This window comes from Aquarana catesbeiana, linkage group LG03 (assembly GCF_042186555.1).
Source record: "Aquarana catesbeiana isolate 2022-GZ linkage group LG03, ASM4218655v1, whole genome shotgun sequence".
NCBI classification, from domain to species: domain Eukaryota; kingdom Metazoa; phylum Chordata; class Amphibia; order Anura; family Ranidae; genus Aquarana; species Aquarana catesbeiana.
Genome location: NC_133326.1, coordinates 379731232 through 379756286, shown reverse-complemented (window position 1 = coordinate 379756286; position 25055 = coordinate 379731232). Strand labels below are relative to the sequence as shown.

Sequence of the window (25055 nt, the reverse complement as noted above, 5' to 3'; positions counted from 1 at the left end):
GCGGCCGCATACCGACGGTAAAACGCCGCTAATAATATTTTACCGCCGACGCCGCCCCCCGCCCCAGTGTGAAAGGGCTCTTACACAGCCAGACTTCCTCTTCACTGCATTGGATTTATAGCAGCAAGAGCCAATGGCTCTTGCTGCTGCTCAAATGCTGTGTGAAGAGGAAGGTGAAAATAGATGCAGCTGTGCACAGTGCTGGTCTCTTTTCCCCTTTCTTCCTCTTCATATAGGGGAAGGGGGCACAGGGAAACTAAAAATGTTTTTTACCTTAATGCAAACAATGCATGAAAAGGTAAAAAAACTTTTTTCGATTTAGTGACACTTTAACTTACCCCCGTAGGAAAGACTTGTGTGATGTAATGGCCATCACAATACAAAATCAAGATGATTGTCATCTAGATATTCATCTAACAGTAGCAACCTCCACATTTTCATGAGGGAAGACACTGCAGAAAATAAATTCCTAAGAGCACTGGTGAGAAAGACACTTTTGAAACTAATTTATGGTGATGTAATAGGAGAAACAACACTATCTAGTTTCGGATTCAAATGATCCAAAAAGACTTTACAATTATCAAAACATAATTACTGCTGTCTGTTTAAAGTATAGAGCGCCTGCATATATTTTCTTCATTTAATATGTTAAAGGCTAAAAGTATGTGTTTTTTAACAATGAAAGTTTTTTGTTAGGCACACGTTAAAGCAGACCTGATTCAAAGACATGGTTTACTTAAACAAAGGTGCCTCTTCCAAAAATATGGCATAAAAGTAACCGTGGAAAGGAAAACAGTTGGATAATTATTTTTCCTGACTTCAGTAGCACACAAGAGTGTTGTCATCCTTCTGCCAGCAAGATCCTTAGAAATGCTGAGAAGTCCAAATCTCTCAAGGAGACAGTGCAGCGCAATGCAAGATCATCATCTTCCCTGATTCGGGCTTCTCGACATTCCCAGAGATCTGTCTGAAAGCAGGATAAGATTAACCTTGCCTAGGTGCTGAGGCAGGAAGTTGGGGAAAATGAAGTACTGTATATTATCTATTTTTCTGCAGAATTTTAAGGGGGCTGGGTATGCTTAAAATAACATTTACAGCCAACAGGTGGAGCACTATACACCTTTGCGCGTGCATGCTAAAACGGTCAGACTTCAGGTAACCCATAGGGGAAGATTTGCTAAAAAAATGGTTTTAGTAAATCTGGAACAGCTTGTTCAAATAAGCTTTGACAATAAGCCCTGGATCACTACTTCAGCATGGTTTCAAAGCTGCAGAACAGTGCAATTTGCACCTTTGATTTAATTGCTGCTTGCAACTTTGTTTAACAGAAGTCTATGCAAGTCGCAATGAAATTGGAAAAACGTGCAGGAATTTTTCTCAGATTCGCAGCAATTTGAACTGTTCCATTGCCGGAAATGGGGTGCGACTTGTCATGCGATTTGGAACTGTCAAATTGCATGAAAAATCTCACCGGTGTGAACGAGGGCTAAAACCTAGTAACTGACTAGTTACTATGCACAGCTGCACCATATTCTGTGTGCACCAGTTTTAGTAAGTCTCCCTCATAGTGTTTTTGCTCTCTTTTGAAAACCTAAAACTTGTGTGTCATAAGGCTTTCACTTAAGTAACTGGAAAAATACCGTATATAAAGCTTATGTTTGAAAATTTTCAAACAAAACAAACCTAAATACCTAATAGTTTGCCTTTAAAATGTATTTCCACTTCTACAGCCCAAAGTGGGATAACACCAAGTTAGGGTTTGTTACATTATCCCATTCACATAGCACAACTTAAAAAAAATAGAATTTCCTGCTCAATTTAAAGGGGTTGTAAAGGCAGAAGGTTTTTTTTATCGTAATGCATTCTATGCATTAAGATAAAAATCCTTCTGTGTGCAGCAGCCCCCCTTAACGCTTACCTGTGGTCACTTGCTGTCCCCGGGTGTCTCAGTCGTCCCAAATTCTCCTTCGTGATTGGCTGAGACACAGCAGGGGCGCCATTGGATCCCGCTACTGTTAATCAAAGTCAGCTAGCCAATCAGGGGAGAGAGGGAGTGGGGCATGTCGGGCTCGGTGTCTGAATGGACAAAGGGAGCTGTGACTCGGCTCAGGTGCCCCCATAGCAAGCTGCTTGCTGTAGGGGCACTGAACAGGAGGGAGGGGCCAGGAGCACAGAAGAGGGACCCGAGAAGAAGAGGATCCAGGCTGCTCTTTGCAAATCCACTGCAGCAGAGCAGGTAAGTATAACGTGTTTGTTATTTTTTAGGAAAATATCTTTAACTTGCTCTTTTCTGAAAAATCCACGACTGAAGTTTTCTCTTAGTAAATAATGTTTAGGAAGGGGCTGGGGAGTTAGTGCTTACTAGAACTAAAGCAGTGTATACACAGGCCGTTTTTTTTTTCGTTCAACCAGTGAGTTGAACAAAAAAAAAAAACCCTGACAGATCCCCACATGGACACAAGTGATGTTGATGCAGGGACTTCCCTACCGAACGATTATATTCTGACAGCAGGGACTCCCCTGTCAGAATACAGAGATTAGCGCTGATCAAATGCTATTTTTTTAGCAAGACTGTACGACAGAAGCCACCCATTAGACCGGCTTTTGTTGAATATAAAGCAGTATAGACACACTGAAAGTCGGCCGGTTTCTGCTCCATATTTTTCATATGAGGAATAGTGATATAGTGGGTATTTCTAGAAAACTAGACAACTTCTTCCTTCTCATTCTTACAACCAGTAAGACAAACAATACCTCCCCTTCTGTGTTTTACTGTGACCAAAAGCTGAAATTACAGGTTTTACAGCGGATGGCACAGCCAGAGCAACCATAAAAGAAAATGGATCTATAGAACACTGTATTTGACTGGCCATGTTTCAGTCCTCTGCTTCTTTGGTTGTTTATATAGAAATCCAGAAACATAGGAATATCCCTTTAAGACATCTTTACAAAAAAGAAAAGAAAAGGGCTTACCGCAAGATCTACAAGATGCAGTTTTCCCATTCGTACATGCATATTGCCATCAGCTCCCTTCTCACTGCACTCTATGGTGATAGTGAAGATTGCATGGGAACGAGAACTGTGCTCATTCATGTTTGTGGCCCCAACAGACCCTGAAGATAAAAGTAAAATATATCAAATCTGACATATAATTAAGATAATCATCTATACTGCAAAAACCTTGTTTTTTGTACCAAATTGAGTGAACCTTTCAGTAGGGCTTGCTTACTCCATGGTAATGCACTGTATTTGTGCATTGCAGTGTTCTTAGTTTTCAAAAATATACAGGATCTACTTTTTTCATACACTTGGGTGCATTCACAGCTCATTCAAATTGAAAAGGGCTGTATAAGGAAGCCAGCCTGAAACATGCTTTGAAGTGCACCAGGTTAAGGGGGGACCAGATCCTAACTTTGTAGGTCTCTATGACATGTCACAATATAAAGCAACAGTATAAAATCGAAAAGAAAAAAAAAAAAAAAAAAGTTGTTTGACATAGTCTAAGCTAAAATAAAATCATCAGTTTGCTACACACATAAAGAAGCATTAGCAGCTGCAATTTGGGGATTCTGCCATTGGTGAGGTGTTGCTAGCACCAGAACTGCCAGTGCAATAAAGCCCGTAAACCTCAGTAGAAGAAATAACTGTCTGGCTTAAAAAGTACTACCTTTATAAAAAAAAAAAAAAAAAAAAAAAAAAGTAGGCAAGGAGCAAAATGTGTCTAGAAAATCATGCAGTGAAAAATGGTCATGAGTAATACATCACTGTCTCACTATGGCGCTCAATAAGTATCTGACATCTAAGGGAACAGGTCTTTTGTCATGCGGACAGCAATGCAATAGAATCTACCACTGTATGACTAAGATTATCCACAACAAATGTAGTAAAGGGGTTTTGACTTTCAGCAACAAATGGGAAACCCTTACTGTCATGATATGATGAGGGTCATTCAGACAGTCAGCAATCAGCTATTCCTGAAAAAGTAGCTCCAAAGATGCTGGAGTGGGCAGATCTGCTGAGCCTCAAAAAAATAACTGAAAGAAGAAGCCCGAGTTACCTCACAATGAGCAAAATGACTGTAAAGGATCCAACCGGGGTAAATGTCACCAATCCTGGTACACTAAAGGAGGGCCTGCTACTAAACTGCCAAAATGAACATTAAAATACTAAAAATTGTTACTTCATATTGCTATACAATTTAATATAGTTCTGAACTTTTGTTAAGAAAATGAAAAATACTTTTAAATGGCAGAAAGTGGCAAGCAGCAGATAACAATTCCCTCCTGTAAGAAAGGTGCCAAAAAGTAGCTTCTTTGTAAACTCCATAAAATCAATGCTCTAAACACCCAGGCTGCCTACACCTGAATGGTGAGAGAACATTGGCTTCTGGACACAGCCCACCAACAACTGCAGACACTTTCCTCTTTCAAGCTAAAAATAGAAAAGTCTGTAGTAAACACCTCCTGAAAAAAACTTACGATTTTTATGACCCAAAGTCATAATCCGGTCCATATCATCTGCATTGTTTACTACATAACCCGATAAGTCCTTAATGTAAACTCCCACATCTGGTCTTTCTTTAACCTACAATAATAAAATAACAACAAACAATTGATTTCCATCAGGGATACTCACTGGCAGGCACATAGTTCAGTGCTTCAAACATAACATTTGCTAACATCCATTCCTGATTTCAAAAATGAATGGCCCATTAAAGCAGTATTAAACCCAAAAGAAATTTTTTTCTATATTGCAGCTTACTAATTCTTAGATGTGCTGGCTGTATTAGTTTTCGTTTATAGGCTTTCTCTACTTTATTTTCACCCGGTGACTTGGTCAAGAAGTCTGTTGCTTTTCAACAGAACAAGCTCTCCTGTACATTTATTTATATATAAACCTTTTTCCTAAAGCCCCTTTCACACTGGGGCGGGGTCGGCGGTAAAGCGCTGCTGTTAGCGGCGCTTTACCGTCGGTATTCGGCCGCTAGCGGGGCGGTTTTACCCCCTGCTAGCAGCCGAGAAAGGGTTAAAGACCACCGCAAAGAGGCTATGCAGAGGTAAACGCCGGCAAACCGCTGTAACTGCCTGTTTTGTTACCTGGAATTTGGCTTCAACATGCTAATGTATCTAAATCTGCTACTACTACTATCTAACCTCCTCCAGATTAACAATGCTATTGTCCAAAGGTGTCCCTATACTGCTTCATCCAGAGTGGAGGCACTCTAATACAGGTGGTATGTTACTGGCCAGATCACCAGGGGGAAAAAAAAAGCCTAAAAAAAGAAAACTAATGCAACCACCACATCTGAGGATTGGTAAGTTGCAATACTGCTTTAACCTTTAAACTAATGAGTCCATACTTTGGCTGACTTATTTTCACATTTATCCTATTTTCACAAGCACAGAGATTTTACTTTACATTTTACATAGCAGGGCTCAGTTTGCTAATCATAACAGTGAACCGTACCTTTAAATGTATTAGTTGGCTAAACTAAAGATTACTGATTGCTATTTAAAGTTCTTAACATATGCCTGGGTTCTGTGTATAAAGCAAGATAAATCATTAGCTTGTATAACTATCAAATTCTTTAGCTTCAAAAAAATATGTGAACCTTGCATGAAAATATTAGTGCAATAGTGCCACCTAGTCTCCAAATTCAGTTATTATTATCATCATAATACAGGATTTACACAGCGCCAACATTTTGCTCAGTGCTTTACAACATGAAGGAAGTCAGTACAGTTACAATACAATTTGGTACAACAGAAATCAGAGGGCCCTGCTCATTAGAGCTTACAAACTAAAAGGGAGGGTCAAGTGATACAAAAGATAATAACTGTGGGGGATAAGCTGATGGAGAAAGTAAAAACACAGTGCATTAGTTAGAAGCAGGATAGGCTTTATTAAAGAGAAGGGTTTTCAGGGATCGTCTAAAGATGGATAGATTAGGAGACAGTCTGACAAATTAGGGTAAGGAATTCCAAAGGAAGGGAGAAACTTGGGGCAAATCCTGGAGGCGAGCATGGGAGGAGGTGACAAGGAAGCTAGAGAGCAGGAGGTCCAAAGAGAGTGGTTTGGTTGATATTTTGAGACTAGGTTAGTGATGTAGCTGGGGGCAGCGTTATGGATGACTTTGAAGGTTGTTGTTAGTACTTTGACTTTTATTCGTTGGGTGAGCAAAAGCCAGTGGAGGGATTGGCAGAGAGGGGTAGCAGAAACTGAATGGGTGGAAAGGTGGATGAGTCTGGCAGCAGCATTCAGGATGGACCTAAGGGGGGGATAGCCTATGTAAAGGTAATCCAATGAGGAGGGAGTTGCAGTAGTCAAGGCGAGAGATAACCAGGGAGTGAATTAGAAGCTTAGCGGTATCAATGGTTAAAAAGGGGCGTATTCTGGAGATGTTGTGGAGGTTGAGGCAGCATGATTTGGTCAGGGATTGGATGTGGGCCTGAAAGGACAGTTCAGAGTCCAGGCTTACCCGTAGCACCCTGGCATGTGGAGACAGACTGATAATTGTGCCACTAATCTTGACAGAGAAGTCAAGGGAAAGGGCACTTGGGGGAGGAAATATTATGAGCTCGATTTTGGATAGATTGAGTTTGAGGAAGTGGTGTGACATCCAGTCAGACACGTCTGTTAGTAAATCAGTGATACATGAGGAAACTGATGCGGTGAGCTGAGGGGTAGAGAAATAGATTTCGGTGTCATCAGCATACAAATAGCATTGAAAGCCATGGGAGGCTATCAGCTGACCCATGGAGGAGGTGTAGATCAAGAACAGGAGAGGTCCAAGGACAAAACCTTGGGGACCCCAACTGTAAAAGGAGTAGGAGAGGAGGAAGAGTTGTGACACTGAAGCTGTAGTGAGATAGGTTAAATTTAAACCAGAGAGCACAGTCACAGAGACCAAGGAAATAGAGTTTTTTGAGGAGGAGGGGGTGGTCAATTGTATCAAAGGCAGCGGAGAGGTCCAAGAGTAGGAGTATGGAATAGTGACCTTTGATTTTAGCGGTTACATAATTTGTGAGTTTTAGTAGAGCAGTTTCTGTGGAGTTTTGCGGGCAAAATCCAGACTGATGGGGATCAAGGTTATTCCCGAAGAGGTGGCAGCTCAGTCAGTTGTAGACTAGATGTTCAAGGAGTTTGGAGGCAAAAGTGAGTAAGGAAATGGATCTTAGGTTGCAAAGATTGGTGGGGTCCAGTGAGGCCTTTTTAGGTATGAGGGTGACTAGTGCATGCTTTAGAGGGCTGGGGAAGATGCCAGTAGAGATGGAGATTGAAGATGTGCGTGGAAGAGTGTAGGACAGAGCCAGAGGGTAACCGTAGTATTTGCGAGGGATCAGGGTCCAGGGGCAGGTGGTCTTTAGAAAAAAAGTTTAGCGACTTCCTCTATAGTAGATGGCTTAAACAAGGGAAGGATTGATTGTGCAGGTGGACAAGGAGTGTAAGGCGAGGGAGATATCTTTACAGTGGAGATCTCGTCACAAATTGTATCAATCTTATTTTTGAAGTGATTAGCAATCTCCTGGGCAGTAAGTAAGGTGGGTGGAGGTAATGAAGGACGAAGTAGAGAGTTAAAAGGTAGTAAAGAGGTGACCGGGATTGCGTGAGAGGGTGTTAATGAGAGTGATAAAGCAGGTCTGTTCGGCAGTGTGGAGGCAAGAACTGTATTTTTGAAGGGCAGATTTATATTGGCTGAAGTCTTGCTGGGATTTAGTCTTACGCCACAGACACTCAAGAGCACAGCTATGTTTTTTGAGGCTTCTGGTATTGTCTATTTGCCAGTGTCTGATTCTCTGTGTAGTGAGGGGGGCCAATGTGTCCAGGGTGGATGACAGTGAACTGTTGAAGACAGAAGTTGCCAGGTTGGGGCAGGACAGGACTGAGATTTTGTCAAAGACATGATCTGTAGCAGAAAAAAGGAGAAGGGTTAAGATGACAAAGGTTTCTACGGATAACTGTTAGGTAGTTGGAAGGCAAGGTGGAGGAAGACAAGGATAGAGCGAAGCTAATAAGGTGGTGATCAGAGAGAGGAAGAGGAATGTTGGAGACGTTGCAAGGGGTGCATAGGTAGGAGAATACAAGGTCAAGGCAGTTTCCATCAGAGTGAGTAGAAGCATGTGTCCATTGTTTTAGGTCAAAAGAGAAGTTTAGGTTCAGAAGTTTAGAAGTAGCAGGAGTGTTAAGATTAACAGGGATGTTGAAGTCACTGAGAATGATTGTGGGAATTTCAGGAGAGAGAAAGTAAGGTAGCCAGGCAGTGAAGTCATCAAGAAAACTTGCTACTGGTCCAGGAGGCCAATAGATCCACAGCAATTTTCAAAGAAACTGAAGAGAATAGACAAATACAGTGAGCTTCAAATGAGAAGAGGGACAGAGAGGGAGGCGGATGAAGGACCTGGAGAGTGCTTTGAGGGGATAGAAGGATTCTAACACCACCTCCCTTCAGTTAACCACTAGCCGACCAGCTGCCGTAGTTATACTGTGGCAAGGTTTGCTTGTCTGGGCAAATCGGCATAGCTCCTTTAAGATGTCACAGCAGGCGCGTGCGGACCGCGTGTCCCCGGAGCCAATGCGCATGCCCGGTGTGCGCCGAGCACCCACGATCGCTCGTGACAGAGCGAGAACCAGGATCTGTGTGTGTAAACCCAGTTATCTCAGGGGAGAGGAGGCAGATTGTGTGTTCATACTAAGTATGATCAACCGATCTCTCTCTCTTTTCCCCTAGTCAGTCCCATCCCCCTACAGTTGGAACACACCCAGGGAACAAAGTTAACCCCTTGATTGCCCCCTAGTGTTAACAAAAAAAAAAAAAATATCGCAGATCGCCGCCATTACTAGTAAAAAAAAAAAAAAAAATATACAGTAATAAAAATGCTATAAATCTATCCCCCTATTTTGTAGACGCTATAACTTTTGTGCAAACCAATCAATATATATGCTTATTGCGGGGTTTTTTTACCAAAATATGTAGAAGAATACATATCGGCCAAAACTGAAGAAAAAAATTATTTATTTTTTTTTAATTTGGGATATTTATTATAGCAAAAACTATAACATTGTATTTTTTGCAAAATTGATGCTCTATTTTGTTTATAGCGCAAAGCATAAAAACCGCAGAGGTGATGAAATACCACCAATAGAAAGCTCTATTTGTGGGGGAAAAAGGACATAAATGTTGTAGGGTACAAAGTCACACGATCGCGCAATTGTCAGTTAAAGCGACGTATTGTCGTATCGCAAAAAATGGCCTGATCATTAATGGGGCAAATCCTTCCAGGGCTGAAGTAGTTAAGCAACTCTGCCACTGAACCTGGTAGGGGGAAGCATAGAAAGGTACAGCAAACAATTATAGTTTTACAGCTATAAGCCACAGGCATGCATGTGTATCAGAAATGGAAGGTCTGCTTTAATCACCCAAAAACAGCTTTACAGGGGGTCCCCGGGTTACAAACAAGATAGGGACTTTAGGTTTGTTCTTAAGTTGAATCTGTTTGTAAGTCGGAACAGGTACATTTTTTAAGTGTAGCTCCAGTCAAAAAATCTATTTTTAAGTTTTTTAGATAGCCTAGGGAAGGGTTATCACCCCTGTAACATTTGTTTTGCTGTCTGTGCCCCTGTTCAGACGATTTCACCTCACTTTCTGCCCCAATGATAATTGGATTTTGAAAATTTGGGGTTATTAGGGAAACAAGGATTGGTGATAAAGCATCAGTGGAGAGACCTTTTTCCCATATTAACTCTTACAGGAGAGAATTTCCTTTCCTGGGGGTAGATTTCCTCCCACTTCCTGTTGTCTCCCTCCGTTTGTAAGTAGGAGTCGTTTGTAAGTCGGATGTTTGTAAGTAGGGGACCCCCTGTACTTTACAAACTGCACCATAATATGAATGGCAATAGCTGACTAATTTCTAAAGGCAACCTGGGCATCTATCAAATACTTCCATAAATAGGACCTAGTTGTAATCAGGTAGCAACTGACTCTCTTTAATATGGCAAATTACAGGTTTATAAAATGTAAACTTTATCATCCCCACCTCTAGTCTCTGTGTCTGGTCTTTACCGAGCAAGTCCCGTACTTCCTCATTATAAATCTCCAAATAAGACACTCTGACCAAAAACCTGTAACATACACGATAAGAGAAAGAAATTCATAACATATGTAAAGTGGACAAATTATACAACCAAACAAATTAAGTGATTAAAAAAATATACTGCAAATATTAATACAAAATGGACCAGGTTAGTAATGAACACCTTGATGTATACAGAATGTTACAAAACAGCAAGAATAGAAGGTTCTACGGTTAATGCGAGTGGCCCATCAATGATGTATCATTTTGGGTCATGAAAGGGAAAGCATATACCTTGTATCTCCCTCTGCCTTAGCAATATGACCAAATACGTGAGCAAATGAATTAGGGATGATTCCTCTGAGCTCCGGAACAGCTCGAACACCTTCCATGGTAAATGTTTTACCAGTGCCTGTCTGTCCATATGCAAATATAGTACCTAGGAGGACAAAAAAAAAAAAAAAAAAAAGTTTTATTAGTCACCACATGAGGTCATTGAACTAAGGGCCCCACAACAACTAAATGAACAAAACTACTACATTTGGGGGGGGAATAAAAAACAGGATTTTTAAAACAGCTTACATGTAAAATCATTTTCTTGGAGTACATCACGAGACACAGAGCACCATAGTAATTACTATGTGGGTGTATAGGCACCTTCAGGTGATGGACACTGGTATACCCAATACAGGAAGTTCACTCCCTATATAACTCCTCCTCCTACCTGGAGTACCTCAGTTTTTGTAGCAAAGCAATATACTTAAACCCCAGAAATAGGGACAGGACCTCTGTGTCCCGTGATGTAATCCAAGAAAAGGATTTTACAGGTAAGCTGTTATAAAAATCCTATTTTCTTTATCGTACATCACGGGACACAGAGCACCATAGTAATTACTATGTGGGACGTCCCATAGCAATGCTATTTGAGGGGAGGGAGAGACAACCCATAAGGACCCCCCCCCAGACTTGAGGACCTATACTGCTGCCTGCACACACTGAGCCCAAAGGCGACATCCTCATGCCTTCTTACATCCACCTGATAAAACTTGGTGAATGTATGTATTGAAAACCAAGTTGCCGCCATACAGATCTGAGCCATGGAGGCCTGGTCACGCACTGCCCAAGAAACACTAACCGCCCTGGTAGAGTGCGCTTAGACTTGAAAAGGTGGAATTTTACCGCTTAAATCATGTCTGAATTATAACTTGCCGAATCCACTTAGCGACAGTGGATTTCGACGTTGCCTGTCCTTTCTTAGGACCCTATGGCAATATAAATAAGACATCAGTCTTCCGGATCTGAGCAGTCGTCTTTAAATAGACTTTGACCGCTCTCACTACTTCAAGACAATGTAGTGACTTCTCTTCCCTGGAACATGGTTTTGGAAAAAACGATGGCAGGACAATATCTTGGTTCAGGTGGAAACCTGAGACTACTTTTGGCAGAAAACCTGGACAAGGGCGCAACACCACTCTGTTCTCGTGAATAATCAAGTATGGCTCTTTACAAGAAAGAGCACCCAATTCCGAAACCTTCCTTGCTGAGGCTATAGCAACCAAGAACACTAACTTCAAGTCCCAAGGGCTCAAGGGTGATTTAACTGGCTGATTATTCCGCATCACCCCTTGCATAAAACCCCGCACTAAAGAATGTGAAGCAAGCGGTCTTTGAAATAAGATCGATAAAGCTGAGACTTGGCCCTTAACAGTACTTAAGGCCAATTTGATTTCTACCCCTAATTGTAGACAGGCAAGAATTCTGCCTATGATATACTTCCAAGGGTGCCAACCCTTGGATTCACACCAGGAACCAAAAGCCCTCCAGACTCTATAATATATAGTTCTGGAAGCTGACTTCCTTGCATTAATCAAGGTAGAGATAACTGACCCGGAAAGCCCATGTTTCTTCAGAATGTGGATTTCAATAGCCAAGACATTAAATTTAGCGTTCGTAAGGTAGGATGGAATATCTGCCCCTGTGAGAGTAGGTCTGGCATTAGTGGAAGGGACCATGGATCCTCCACCGCCATCTTTAGGATTTCTGCATACCAGGACCTTCTGGGCCATGCTGGGGATACCAGAATTACCGGCTTTCTTTCCAGCTTGATCCTGCAAAGAAGTCATGGCAGCAACTGAATAGGGGGGAATGCATAAATCAGTGAGAATTGATACCAAGGGGTCACCAACGCATCTGTTCCGCATGCGAGTGGATCCCTTGTCCTGGACACAAAGTTGACTAACTTTATGTTGAATCTGGACGCCAGAAGATCTACGTCCGGAGTCACCCATCTTTGGCAAACAGCCCGAAAAATGTCGGGGTGAAGGGACCATTCCCCAGGGAATAACTGCTGGCGACTCAAGTAGTCCGCCTGCCAATTCTCTACTCCCGGAATGAAGACTGCCAATAGGCACGGAACATTCCTTTTTACCCATGTTAGAATATGGTTCAGCTCTCTCTGTGCTGCAAGACTCTTGGTGCCCCTTTGGTGATTGATATAGGCCACGGCTGTGGCATTGTCAGATTGGATCCTGACAGGACAATCCCGTAACCTGAGAGTTCAGGCATTCAGAGCCAGACGCACTGCCCGAATCTCTAGGATGTTGATGGGCAAGGCTCTTTCGGTTCTTGACCACTGTCCCTGGACAGTTGTCTTTTCGTGCACTGCTTCCCAGCCTGAAAGGCTGGCATCTGTCGTTACCACTTTCCAGATAACTGGTCTGAAGGATTTTCCTTTTAGCAGATTCTGGGTTAGTAACCACCAACTGAGGCTTTGGGACACCCTTGGGGACAACCGCATCAGCAAGTCTAAAGCTTGAATTGTTTTGTTTCAAGCAGACAGGATACTGTTTTGCAACAGTCTCGAATGGAACTGGGCATAGGGAGCCGCTTTGAATGAAGCCACCATCTTTCCTAACAACCTCATGCAAAGGTGAATGGAGGGATCTCCTTTCAACCTGACCATCTGCACCAGCTCTCTTATGGAGTTGATTTTTGCCTGAGGCAAGAACACCTTTTTCTGGGCTGTGTCCATGATCAGGCCCAAATACTCCAGCTTTTTTAGCGGTTTTAAGGAAGACTTCTCTAGGTTGAGAGTTTAACCTAGACTTACCAGGTAACCAGGTGGTTGTAATGCATACACTTTGCCCCAAACGAGCCACCGACTGGTCTATTAGCAATAGATCGTCTAGGTACACCAAGACTGTTATGCCCTGTGCCCTTAACCTGGCTAGAGGTGGGGCCACTTTTGTGCACACCTGGGGTGCTGTAGCTAGCCCAAAGGGCAAGGCTACAAACTGAAAATGCTGCTATTCTACCTCGAACCGCAGAAACCTTTGGTGAGCGGGAAATACAGGGACATGCAGATATGCATCCCTGATGTTGATAGATGCCAGAAGTTCTCCTCCTTGTAGGATAGAAACCACTGACCTGAACGACTCCAAGGGAAAGGAGCGGATCCTCAGGAACTGATTTAGATTCTTTAGATCTATAATAGGTCTGACATCTCCATTCAGTTTTGGTACCGTAAAGAGGTTGGAATAAAACTCCAAACCTTGCTCTTCTGTGGGAATTTGTATGATCACCCCCTGAGCCAGTAATCGGTCTAGTGCCCGAAACAGAGATTGCCTTTTCCCTGGATCTTTGGGAAAGTTTGACCTCAGAAAACGAAACGATGGAAACTCCTGAAATTCTAGCTTGTATTCTAGAGACACCGTGGAGATGACCCATCTGTTCTGAATTTCCTCTTGCCAGACTTCTGAGTGTTGCAAAATTCTTCCCCCCACTCTGGCGAGGGGGGGGCTTTATAATGAGGCTTTAGAATTCTGCTTTGCAGGTTTCCGGCCCCAGGCCTTTTTCTGTGCCTAGGCCTAACCCTGAGGTTTTCCTCTAGAGTCTGACGGCGGAGGCCGTCACCACTGCCTAGAGGCGGATGCCCGTGGCACAGGAAAAAGAGTCCGCTTAAATGAAGGGCGTTTATACTTTCTTTTGACTGGCAAAATAGTACTTTTCCCACTAGAAATCATTTGGATGTATTTCTCCAAATCATCCCCAAATAGTCGATCCCCATGAAAAGGAAAACCAGTCAGGAGCCTTTTGCAAGGTGCTTCGGCTGACCAATTTTTTTAACCACAGGATCCTACGCATGTGTACTAGCACAAGCGCAAGGCGGGACAGGTGAAGAGTCTTTAATGGAGTCTATGGCGAAACATAATGCTTTTGGTAGTTCGACCAAATCCCGGGCTTGTTGTGTAGGGACCTCCTTAAGGGCCTGTCTGAACTGGTCCTTTAGGGACTGACAGATACCTATTGCAGCGACTGCAGGTTGAGTAACGGCCCCTGCCAAGCAAAAGAGGATTTTAACAGGAATTCCAACCTTTATCTGTTGGATCCTTAAGCATTTGTGCATGGTCTACTGGGCAAGTTAGACTTTTATTCACACTGGAAATCGCATCGTCAACTGCTGGTACATTCCATTTTTTGGTAAATTCCTCCTCCATGGGATAGAGAACTGAGAATCTCTTTGGAGGGAAAAAATGCTTATTTGGGTGATCCCATTCAGCATAAATAAGCTTTTCTAGTAATGCATGGACAGGAAACGCATGAAAAGGTTGTGAAGGTTTTAAGGAACCCAAGGAAGAAACCGAACTTTCAGCAGACTCCGTTAGAGGTAACATGAAAGTAGAACGAACCATCTCTGTAAGAGATTGTACCAGCAATTTTTCAGATTGTGAGGCTGAAAAGGATTCATCTACCGTTGTTTCCCCCGCAGAGGAGTAATAGTTTTGTTTTTCCTCCTGATTGCCTGAGGGTAACACCTCATCCTGTACCCACTGTTCCCTTGGTAAGGGGTCTGAGGTGGGGGAGGGGGATCTAGCACGCTTGCTATCCTTCTGGATGGAGGATGTGATTAAAGCCGCTAATCTTCCTTCTAGGCCCTGCAAAGCGGAGGAAAATGCCTCGTCTGTCACGTATAGAGGGGCTGATATGTGAGAAGCAGCTGCACCACCAACTGGTTCCAATGACTCACCCTGGCTTGCCATATATGGCATTTCCGGAGAGGATGACAGTCTGGAGGCAAGACTGGAGTTCCCAGCGTCTGGGGGTGGAATTTTTAGGACCTTTTTTGTGGTGTCTTTTTTGGAAGTCATAGTGCTAAGCACAAAAGCAGAGGCACTAAGTAAATGCACTATTTGCTGAGCAATAGTCAAGCAATACAATGCCGCTATAAAGTTGAGCTTGGTGCTGAGTAACAATGTATTTCCTGTACTGGAAATGCCTGCATGCATCCCTTACGTGCCCCAGCGCTCCTGTGTCCTGTGTGTCAGACTTCCATCTCTTCAGTTCATCTGATAGAGATTTTCTGTTAATGAGAAGCGTTGTTTAAATGCTTCAGGTGCTTCAGTAGCGCCTGCGCCGTATGCTCCACGTGGTTGCTACATCCGCACACGGCGCTGCGCCTAAGTCACGCCCCTTCGCCACTAACCCGCCCCCCCATTTCAAATGAACGGCAGTCCGTGCGCGCGGACAGCATTCGGGTCTGCCAGTGCAGACCCGTAGAAGGGTAAGGCTCTGTGATCGCCTGATCATAAAAAACCAATGGACAAGAGCTGGGGCGATGGCAGGACAATATCTAACACTGACATGGCTATGTGGGGAACCTTTCACTGACTCCGTTTAGGCATGCAAAGCTGTAATGTAAATACAAAACAGGGAGCCACCACCGCACCCCCCGAGGGGGGGGGGGTAGAGTGTACAAACTGCTGCTGTACCCCCAGCCCCTTAGTTCCCCCCAGTGGGGGAGGTGCATGCCAACTTTGTTCAATTAAGAACTCCCCCTGGCTGCTGAGACCACACACATGCTGTTTTAGCTGGACACTGAGCTGACTGAGAGCAACGAATCAAGGTATGTGCATTTACTCCCTCTAGCGGAGGCTTTAAGGCATACAACATTTTACTCATGGAAGAAAAAACCACAGGTGGACTTTACAGTTCCTAGGCTTCTTCTCTTACCTTATCCTCGCTGCAGGATACTGCTGTAACAGACCGATCCAAACGTCACCCATCACGGCGGGCTGCGCTAGCAAACCTTCAAGGACCGGGTCCTTTTTTTATCGGGGTTCCACTCCCTTGGACCTGTATTAGTACCCCGCCAGGAAAAACTTTAGGTAATGTAGGCATGACCAAAAAGCCCCGGGTCCCAGGGTCCAGCCCTGCATGGAGATGCGTTACAGGCAAAACCTTGTGCTTTGTACACGAGGCCCGGGTACCATCCACCTTGGCCTTAGTGGCAACTTTGGATGGATCCGGTCTATGGAGGCAGTTTAAATCCAATAAGGATCTCTCCAGTGGAGCTCTTCAGAGCACATCTTCACTCGTGACCAACACCTTAGACACTGGCGAAAAAACTGAGGTACTCCTGATAGGAGGAGGGGTTATATAGGGAGTGAACGTCCTGTATTGGGTATACCAGTGTCCATCACCTGAAGGTGCATATATACCCACATAGTAATTACTATGGTGCTCTGTGTCCCGTGATGTACGATAAAGAAATTATGAACATTATATCACCTGAGGGCTCTTGTACATGGGCACAATTACCCATACAGCATAAACACACTAGGGCCGAAACAACTAATCGATAAATTGACAACTAATCAATTATAAAAATAGTTGTCAACTATTTTAATAATCGATTAATCGGCCTGTCGATTAGTCGGCCTGCAAACATAATGCATTATTTGTTTACATATCAGGAAATACAGTGCAGCACGCATACAGCTCAGTACACTGTCCACATGTCAGTAAGTGCCTGAGAACTTGTGAATGTGAGAGGAGCAATGCCTCATGGGACATGTAGTCCTGGGCATGACGTGAGACTCTGTGCAGGGAAGATCAGCATCTGAACCCAGAGAAGGTGGAGGCTGATAGACTGAAGGTAATAGAAGGCGTTACAATTACATTTTAAAGTAAACTTGTACCAGTATTGTGCATTATATATAAAATGATCATATCTATGAAAAAAAATAAATAAATAAATAATAATAATAATAATAATAATAATAATAATAATAATAATAATAATAATAAAGTCTCAGCTTTTAGTACTACTTTAATATAAAAGATTTATATCTCCTTTCCACCCTTCATACAGCTTCATGTCTGACTCCTAGTTAAAATGCCCATATATCCTACTTCTCAATGTATTAATTATATATTTTATTACTTTCACTGTTTCACAGTATAAATGAACCCCTATAGTAGTGATTAGCTGCTCTTTTTGTACTATAAAGGGCTAATTTTAGTTTTTTTAACATTATTACAGGTGATACAAAAAAAGCATGCTGCTGATACTAAACGTCTTAGGCCTGGTTCACAACTATGCGTTTTTTTGGTGTTTTTTTGCAGAAGCGCGCTACAGTCCATTTATCATGGTTTCCTACAGGATACATTCACATCTATGCTTTTTTCAGCCGCTGCGTATTTGGAAAGGGTCAACGCAAAATGGTGCTTTTTTTGGTTCAAATAGACTTCAATAGAGGAGAAGCTGCAGAAAAGCATGTAGTGCGTTTTTGCAGCAATTTGCATTTTTTTAATCTGCCCAACAACAAATTGGCCAAAAAAAAACATAATAAAATGCAAGTCCCAGCAAAATCGCATCTGCAAAACACACAGCAAAAAGCAGTGTAGAAACAGATCAAAAGCAAACTTGCATAGGTGTGAAATTTTCGGAGGAGAATATGCATACGAAAAATCTTTGTACATTCGCTGAATAAAAAAAATGTCATTTGAAAATTTCTCTTGCTTTTAACATTCCGTTTTAAAATGAATGCAATCTCTGACTGAAAACCATTGTCTGGAAATTCCTTTGACCAAGAAGTTTTCTATTCTGCTCCTTTGAATTTTCCCGTCACTGTGGTTGAAAATGAACTTCGATTTGACCCTACTATGGCCAGCATATAATATATTACAGTTATGTCTGAATATCGCCAAAACAGTCTTTAATATTTTTTTTTTTTTTAAATAACAAATTTGATCTCTCAGTGTGATAATATTTACCAGATTCAACCTCTAATAGTATATATACTATTAAAGGTTGAATCTGGTAAATATTAATCAGACTGTATACAGTATATCTCTTCTGTCTGTTTTTCTCAGAGTGGTTTAGAGACTTTGCTCCCTAACCATATAGTTATTTATATTTAGCACTGCATATATATATATATATATATATATATATATATATATATATATATATATATATATATATATATATATATATATATATATATATATATATATATATATATATATATATATATATATATATAGCCTTTTTTTAACTTTACATATTAACTAAATTGTACACCACACTTTAAGGTTATTATCCGATTAATCGAAGCGATAATGGGCCGAATAATCGATTATGAAAATAATAGTTAGTTGCAGCCCTAAAACACACTGCATATTTTGGAACCTGGGATGTGCCACTGCTGCATACAGCCACCCATAGACACGAATGTGTAAAGGCGGCTTTACACTACTTGCGTCAAGTGTCACATGTGCGCCGACATAGGGGTTGGTTTACTAAAACTAGAGAGTGCAAAAACTGGTACAGCTCTGCATGGAAACCAATCAGCTTCCAGGGGTTTTTTTTTGGTCAAAGCTTAATGGAGGAAGAAGAAGAAGGAAGAAGGAAGAAGGAAGAAGGAAGAAGGAAGGAAGAAGGAAGGAAGGAAGGAGGAAGGAGGAAGGAGGAAGAAGAAAGGAGGAAGAAGAAAGGAGGAAGAAGAAAGGAGAAAGGAGAAAGGAGAAAGGAGAAAGGAGAAAGGAGAAAGGAGAAAGGAGAAAGGAGAAAGGAGAAAGGAGGAAGGAGGAAGGAGAAAGGAGAAAGGAGAAAGGAGAAAGGAGAAAGGAGAAAGGAGAAAGGAGGAAGGAGGAAGGAGGAAGGAGGAAGGAGGAGAAGAAGATAATGGCCACCGAAAAACACACGATTTTCTGTGAATTTACAGCGATCATTTGATGCATTTTTGCCATGTTTTCAATGCATTTTAATGGGGAGGTACAGTGAATATAAACAGTCTACACACCCGTTAAAATGTCAGGTTTCTGTGGTGTAAAAAAAAAAAAAAAAATGATGAGACAAAGAAATCATTTCAGAACTTTCCACTTTTAGTGCGACCTATAAACTGTACAACTCAGTTGAACAAATTGAAATCTTTTAGGTGGAGGGAAGTAAAACTAAAAAAACGAAAATAATAATATGGTTGCATTAGTGTGCACATCCTTAAACTAATACTTTGCTGAAGCACCTTTTGATTTTATAACAGCACTCAGTCTTTTTGAGTATGAGTCTATAAGCATGGTACATCTTGACTTGGCAATATTTGCCCACTCTTTGCAGTTCTCACTCCCACACACGTGCAGATGCCACAGCTCTGGAAAGCTTCTGTTCCAAGCACACGAAGGTAACAATTAGTGGTTCCCTTATGTAGAATTCTACTCCTTTTACTCTTATTGTTAACTATATTGGTCTATCTTAGTGGACTTTCTATCCATTTCAGATACATATCTATGACTCTGACCTGTTTTTTGCCATTGTGAGAGTGATGGTCTGTGCCCTGGGGATGATGCCTGTGCGTGCCTGTCCTGTGTTGGACCCTTTGCCACCTCAGCTCCGGGGGAGGACAACTCCTTTAGCCCGGTCTCCACCCTACACCGCAGCTGGGTACGCAGTGTAAGTATCCAGAAACCGACTTACTGTCCTTTCTGGTTGCATCCAGTTCTTTTTCTGATGCTCTCATATTCTGTTATTTCCAGACATCCTATTGCATCCGCCCCTGAAGAAGTGTATTCACAGAAACGCGTCGGGCATCATGGATGCAGCCACTCTTGCTTTAATAGGATTCTACTCAGATTTACGCTTTTATGAATTTATACTTACCTTTTACATCATATTATCATGTACCTCCCAGTTTTGTATATGTATTCCCTTCATGAAATTTGTCAGTGTATTGCTCAGATGTCATGCTGATTGTTGTATATACATACGTACAATACGTATGCACGTGCAACCTTTTACTTGTGATGTACATCTGGATGCCTTATGCAATAAAATTGACTTTTTTATCTCAACCCCAATCTGTCAACTTCCTCATTTAAAGTCCCAATGTCCTCCCCTTTTTTTCCTTTCTTGAACCTGGGATGGAGGCACCACCCTGTGCTTCATTTAAAGTCCCATAATTTCTTATCACTCTTCTTTGCAAAAACACTCCAAATCTGTCAGATTGCGTGGGCATCTCCTGTGCACAGCCCTCTTCAGATCACCCCACAGATTTTCAATTGGATTCAGGTCTGGGCTCTGGCTGGGCCATTCCAAAACTTGAGTCTTATTCTGGTAAAGCCATTCATTTGTTGATTTGGATGTATGCTTTGGGTCGTTGTCATGCTGAAAGAGGAAGTTCCTCCTTATGTTCAGCTTTCTAGCAGAAGCCTGAAGGTTTTGTGCCAATATTTACTGGTATTTGGAACTGTTCATAATTCCCTCTACCTTGGCTAAGGCCCATGTTCCAGGTGAAGAAAAACAGCACCAAAAGCATGATGCTGCCACCACCATGCTTCACTCTGGGTATGGTATTCTTTTGGTGGTGTGCTGTGTTGTTTTTGCACCAAACATATCTTTTGGAATTATGGACCAAAAGTTCAACCTTGGTTTCATCAGACCACAACACATTTTCCCACATGCTTTTGGAAGACTTCAGATGTGTTTTGCAAAATTTATCTGGGCTTGGATATTTTTCTTCGTAAGAAAAGGCTTCCGTCTTGTCACTCTACCCCATAGACCAGATATTTGATGAATACGGGAGATTGTTGTCACATGTACCACACAGCCAGTACTTGCCAGATAATCCTGCAGCTCTTTTAAGGTTGCTGTAGGCCTCGTCAGCCTCCCTGACCAGTTTTCTTCTCGTCTTTTCATCAATTTTGGAGGGACGTTGGGGTCTGCGGGCGGGGGGCTTATCGGAATCCGGAAGCCCCCTTTAATAAGAGGACCCCCAGATCCCGGCCACCAACCATGTGTGAATGAGTATGGGGTACATGGTACCCCTACCCATCCACCTACGGAAAAAGTGTCAATAAAAAAAAAAAAAAAAAAAAAAAAAAAACACACACTACATAGGTTTTTAAAGTAATTAGACAGCTCCGGGGGTCTTCTTCCGGCTTCGGGGGTCTTCTTCCAGCTTCGGGGGTCTCTCCGTGTCTTCTGCCGGGCTCCTCCGCTATCTTCTGCTCTTTTGCTAGCGGTGGCCCGGACTTCTGCCTTCTTCCCTCTTCTCTTCTTCCGATGTTGATACGACGCTCTCTCCAGCTGGAATGCTCTCTGAGCGCTCCGCAATGGACTTATATAGGCAGTGACCCCGCCCCCTTATGAGGTCACTGTCCCGGGGCATGCTGGGACTGTGCCGTCATAAGGGGACGTGGTCAACATCACCCGGTGACCACGCCCCCTAAAACGTCACAGTCCCGGCATGCCCAGGGACTGTGACAGCATAAGGGGGCGGGGTCACCGCCTATATAAGTCACATCGGAGCGCTCAGAGAGCATTCCAGCCGGAGAGAGCGTCGTGTCAACATCGGAAGAAGAGGGAAGAAGACAAGAAGGCAGAAGTCCGGGCCACCGCTAGCAAAAGAGCTGCAGAAGATAGTGGAGGAGCCGGCGGAAGATCAGGACACTGGGAGGAGACGCCGGAGAGACCCCCAAAGTCGGAAGAAGACCCATGGAGTCGAAAGAAAAGCCCCGAAGTCAGAAGAAGACCCCGGAGCTGCCTAATAAAATTACTTTAAAAACCTGTGTATTGTGTTTTTTCATTTACACTTTTTTACCCTAGGTGAATGAGTAGGGGTACCATGTACCCCACACTCATTCACAAAGGGTAGGGGGCCGGGATCTGGGGGCCCCCTTATTAAAGGGGGCTCCCGGATTCCGATAAGCCCCCCGCCCGCAGACCCCGACAACCAGCGGCCAGGGTTGTCGGGAAGAGGCCTTTGTCCTCATCAACATGGGGACAAGGTGCTTTGGGGTGGGGAGGCCGCAGGGCGCCCCCCTGCCCCAAAGCACCCACCTCCCCATGTTGAGGGCATGCGGCCTGGTACGGCTCAGGAGGGGGGGGCGCTCGTCCCCAGCCCAGTTCCTGACCGGCCGGGCTGCGCGCTCGGATAAGGGTCTGGTATGGATTTGGGGGGACCCCCACGCCGTTTTTTCGGCGTAGGGGGGGTTCCCCTTAAGGTCCATACCAGACCCAAGAGCCTGGTATGCTCTTGGAGGGGGGAACCCATGCCGGTTTTTTATTTAAAATTTGGCACAGAGTTCCCCCTCCAGATTCATACCAAACACAGTGCCAGGCATTGGCGGGGATCCAAGTCGGATCCCCGTTCATTGAAAGTCGGACGCATGCCGGCTTCATGTCGCACGGCAAAGTCGGATCCAAAGTAGGACGGCTGTCGTGTCGCACCAGTGTGAACCCAGCCTAAAGAATGTTGTGATTCTTGGCAGACTGCCCGTTTTTTTTTTCTTCCTTGCTTTTGACAGCTGTAGCTTCAGAAGAGCAGAGAGAATTCTTGGCAGACAGAATCGTGAAACACTTTTATTAAGATCGCAACGGGGGGAAAAAAAAAAATTTAAAAATCGCGATAGCGATGCTTGACGATTAATCGTGCAGCTCTAAATATAATACAAAATATATATATTTATATTATCTCTATTTTAAAAACTGTCCATTTTGGTTTCAGTTTTCGGCCAAGTGCATCCTGAATTTTCGATTTTGGTCCAGAATTTTCATTTTGGTGCTCCACTAGCTTGTAATCAAGTGAAGTTCGGAGAGGACTGGCAGCCGAGTTTACTACTAGGAGGCTGGAACGAAGCCGCTCACGGCTTTGTTCCAGTCTGTCCCCAGCTGCCGGAGGCAGCCGATTGGTCATCGGGCCTCCCGATGGAATGGGAGGCCCGGTAAGAGCGGCGGGAGGGGGGGGGGGATATCCCCTCCCGCTCCTCCAGTAAAACAGCCGAGCGGATTTTAGCCGCATCAGTTGTTATACCAGGAAAGCCGATCGCCGGCTCTAAAAAACAGTACCGGGATGATGCCTGCAGCTGCGGGCATCATCCCGGTATAACCCCCGGAAGCCGAGTACGCACATCTGCGTACGCTCGGCGGAAAGGGGTTAATGTAAATGTCTGAGACTGGACCTTATTATATACATGTAATTCGGAAGGGATAAATGTGATTTCCTTGGGTTAATGTAACAAAGACCATTGATGCAAACAGACTGATTTAAGGCATTCCTGTTGAATCATATGCAGTCATAGTATAGACGTATAGCAACCAATACTGCTCCGGATTTCAAATGGTTTACCGTAGCCCCAATGTGCTAACTCACACCAACCCTTTTCAATATGGCATAAATAGCTGAGGAGACCAAGCTGGAAAAATAAAGCACAGTGAAAACTTAGTTCATCAGGGACAATAGTACAAATTAGCCTCAGTTGGCTGCTGTAAGTAAGCTGCAGCTCGGCTGAATGTCCGTTATTGCCATCTTGGCTAATGGTGCTTACAATTTTATTTCCGGTCTCCGAATTTCAGCAGTGGAGTTCAGCAGTTCTGAACATTCCTTCAAAACAGTGTAAAAAGCTGTAGAGAACACTGGGCCGTGTTAAGCTCAAGGAGGAAATAGTCACTCAGCAAGAGTTATGTTGGTCAATCTCTGTAGCAGCTGCAAGTGTACACATGAAGAAGGAGGGGAGGAAAGAGGTTAGTCCCAATATGGGCGTTCTTACCCCTGTTGTGCCGTGGCTCCAGAGTCCGGACAAACTTTCACTGCTGCTGTGCGCTGCTGCAGTTGTCCATAGCGGTGGTTGCAGAGACTGGAGGGATGCCAGGATGATGATCCATATTCATTGGCCATCAATTTACCCATAGGGGTATAGGAGGTACATCAGGTTCATCACCAGTGGAGCAGAGCTACGGTGGCCTGTAGGTGAATATCAGGTCAAATATTCAGAGCCCGGCCTCTCGGCATAGATAGTGAAAAAACACCTTGCTGGCGCAGGTGGGGGGGTCATAGAGGAGTGCGGAGGTATGCTAGCGTTGGCATATGTTGACGCGTTTCGTACACTGGGGCGTGTACTTCGTCATGACCACCATTTGCCTCACGCAGTGCTGCACATCTCCTTCACAGAGTTGATCAGGTTGTTGGTTGTGGCCTGTGGAATGCTGGTTCATTCCTTTTCAATGGCTGTGTGAAGTTGCTGGATATTGGCAGGAACTGAAACACGCTGTCATATACGCCGATCCAGAGCATCCCAAACATGCTCAATGGGTGACATGTCCAGCGAGTATGATGGCCATGCAAGAACTGGGATGTTTTCAGCTTCCAAGAATTGTGTACAGATCCTTGCTACATGGGGCCGTGCATGGGGCCATGCTGCAACATGAGGTGATGTTCTGGATGAATGGCACAACAATGGGCCTCAGCATCTCGTTAGTAGCCAATGAAGTAGGAAAATCTTGTCCAAGAAGAGGTTAAAAAACAATGCAATGCTGTTCAATATTGAAGAATAAAAGTCTTTAAAAGTTATAAAAGTGTGTAACAATATATTAAACAACCGCCATATGGTAGTATAGGCTCATGGGTAGATCAATATTTGATCACTGGACCCGTAGTAATATCTCCTCGTGGGATGTTGTTGTAGATGGTCTGTTCGATGGTCCCAGAGTGAGCCCCAAGGTAGTGCTAGTAATCAACCCGCAGGGTTCTCAAGTCAAAGCTGCTTTTGTATGCGGACGCTGTCTGCAAGGTAACTGACAGGTAACCAACTGTATGGCCCCTCTCTAGGGCTGCGAAGTCTGCGACCGGGAGTGATTACACCACTTTAACGTCCACAGTACCATGGTGTAGATGGTGGCTGAGAAGACCCAAAAGAGCCAACCTGATG

At 43.5% G+C, this 25055-nt stretch overlaps 1 protein-coding gene across 2 annotated transcripts in view; it reads right to left on the bottom strand.

Annotated features, from left to right (window-relative positions):
* The window catches only part of KIF3A (kinesin family member 3A), a 147242-nt gene that overhangs the window by 90576 nt on the left and 31611 nt on the right, over nucleotides 1-25055 (bottom strand). For both annotated transcript variants that reach the window (XM_073620672.1, XM_073620671.1), the window contains exons 3-6: nucleotides 10365-10509; nucleotides 10035-10119; nucleotides 4479-4584; nucleotides 2974-3113 (exon numbers count right to left, since the gene is read on the bottom strand). In XM_073620672.1, the coding sequence (XP_073476773.1) occupies nucleotides 2974-3113; nucleotides 4479-4584; nucleotides 10035-10119; nucleotides 10365-10509 (476 nt within the window). The remainder of the gene's footprint in view (nucleotides 1-2973; nucleotides 3114-4478; nucleotides 4585-10034; nucleotides 10120-10364; nucleotides 10510-25055) is intronic.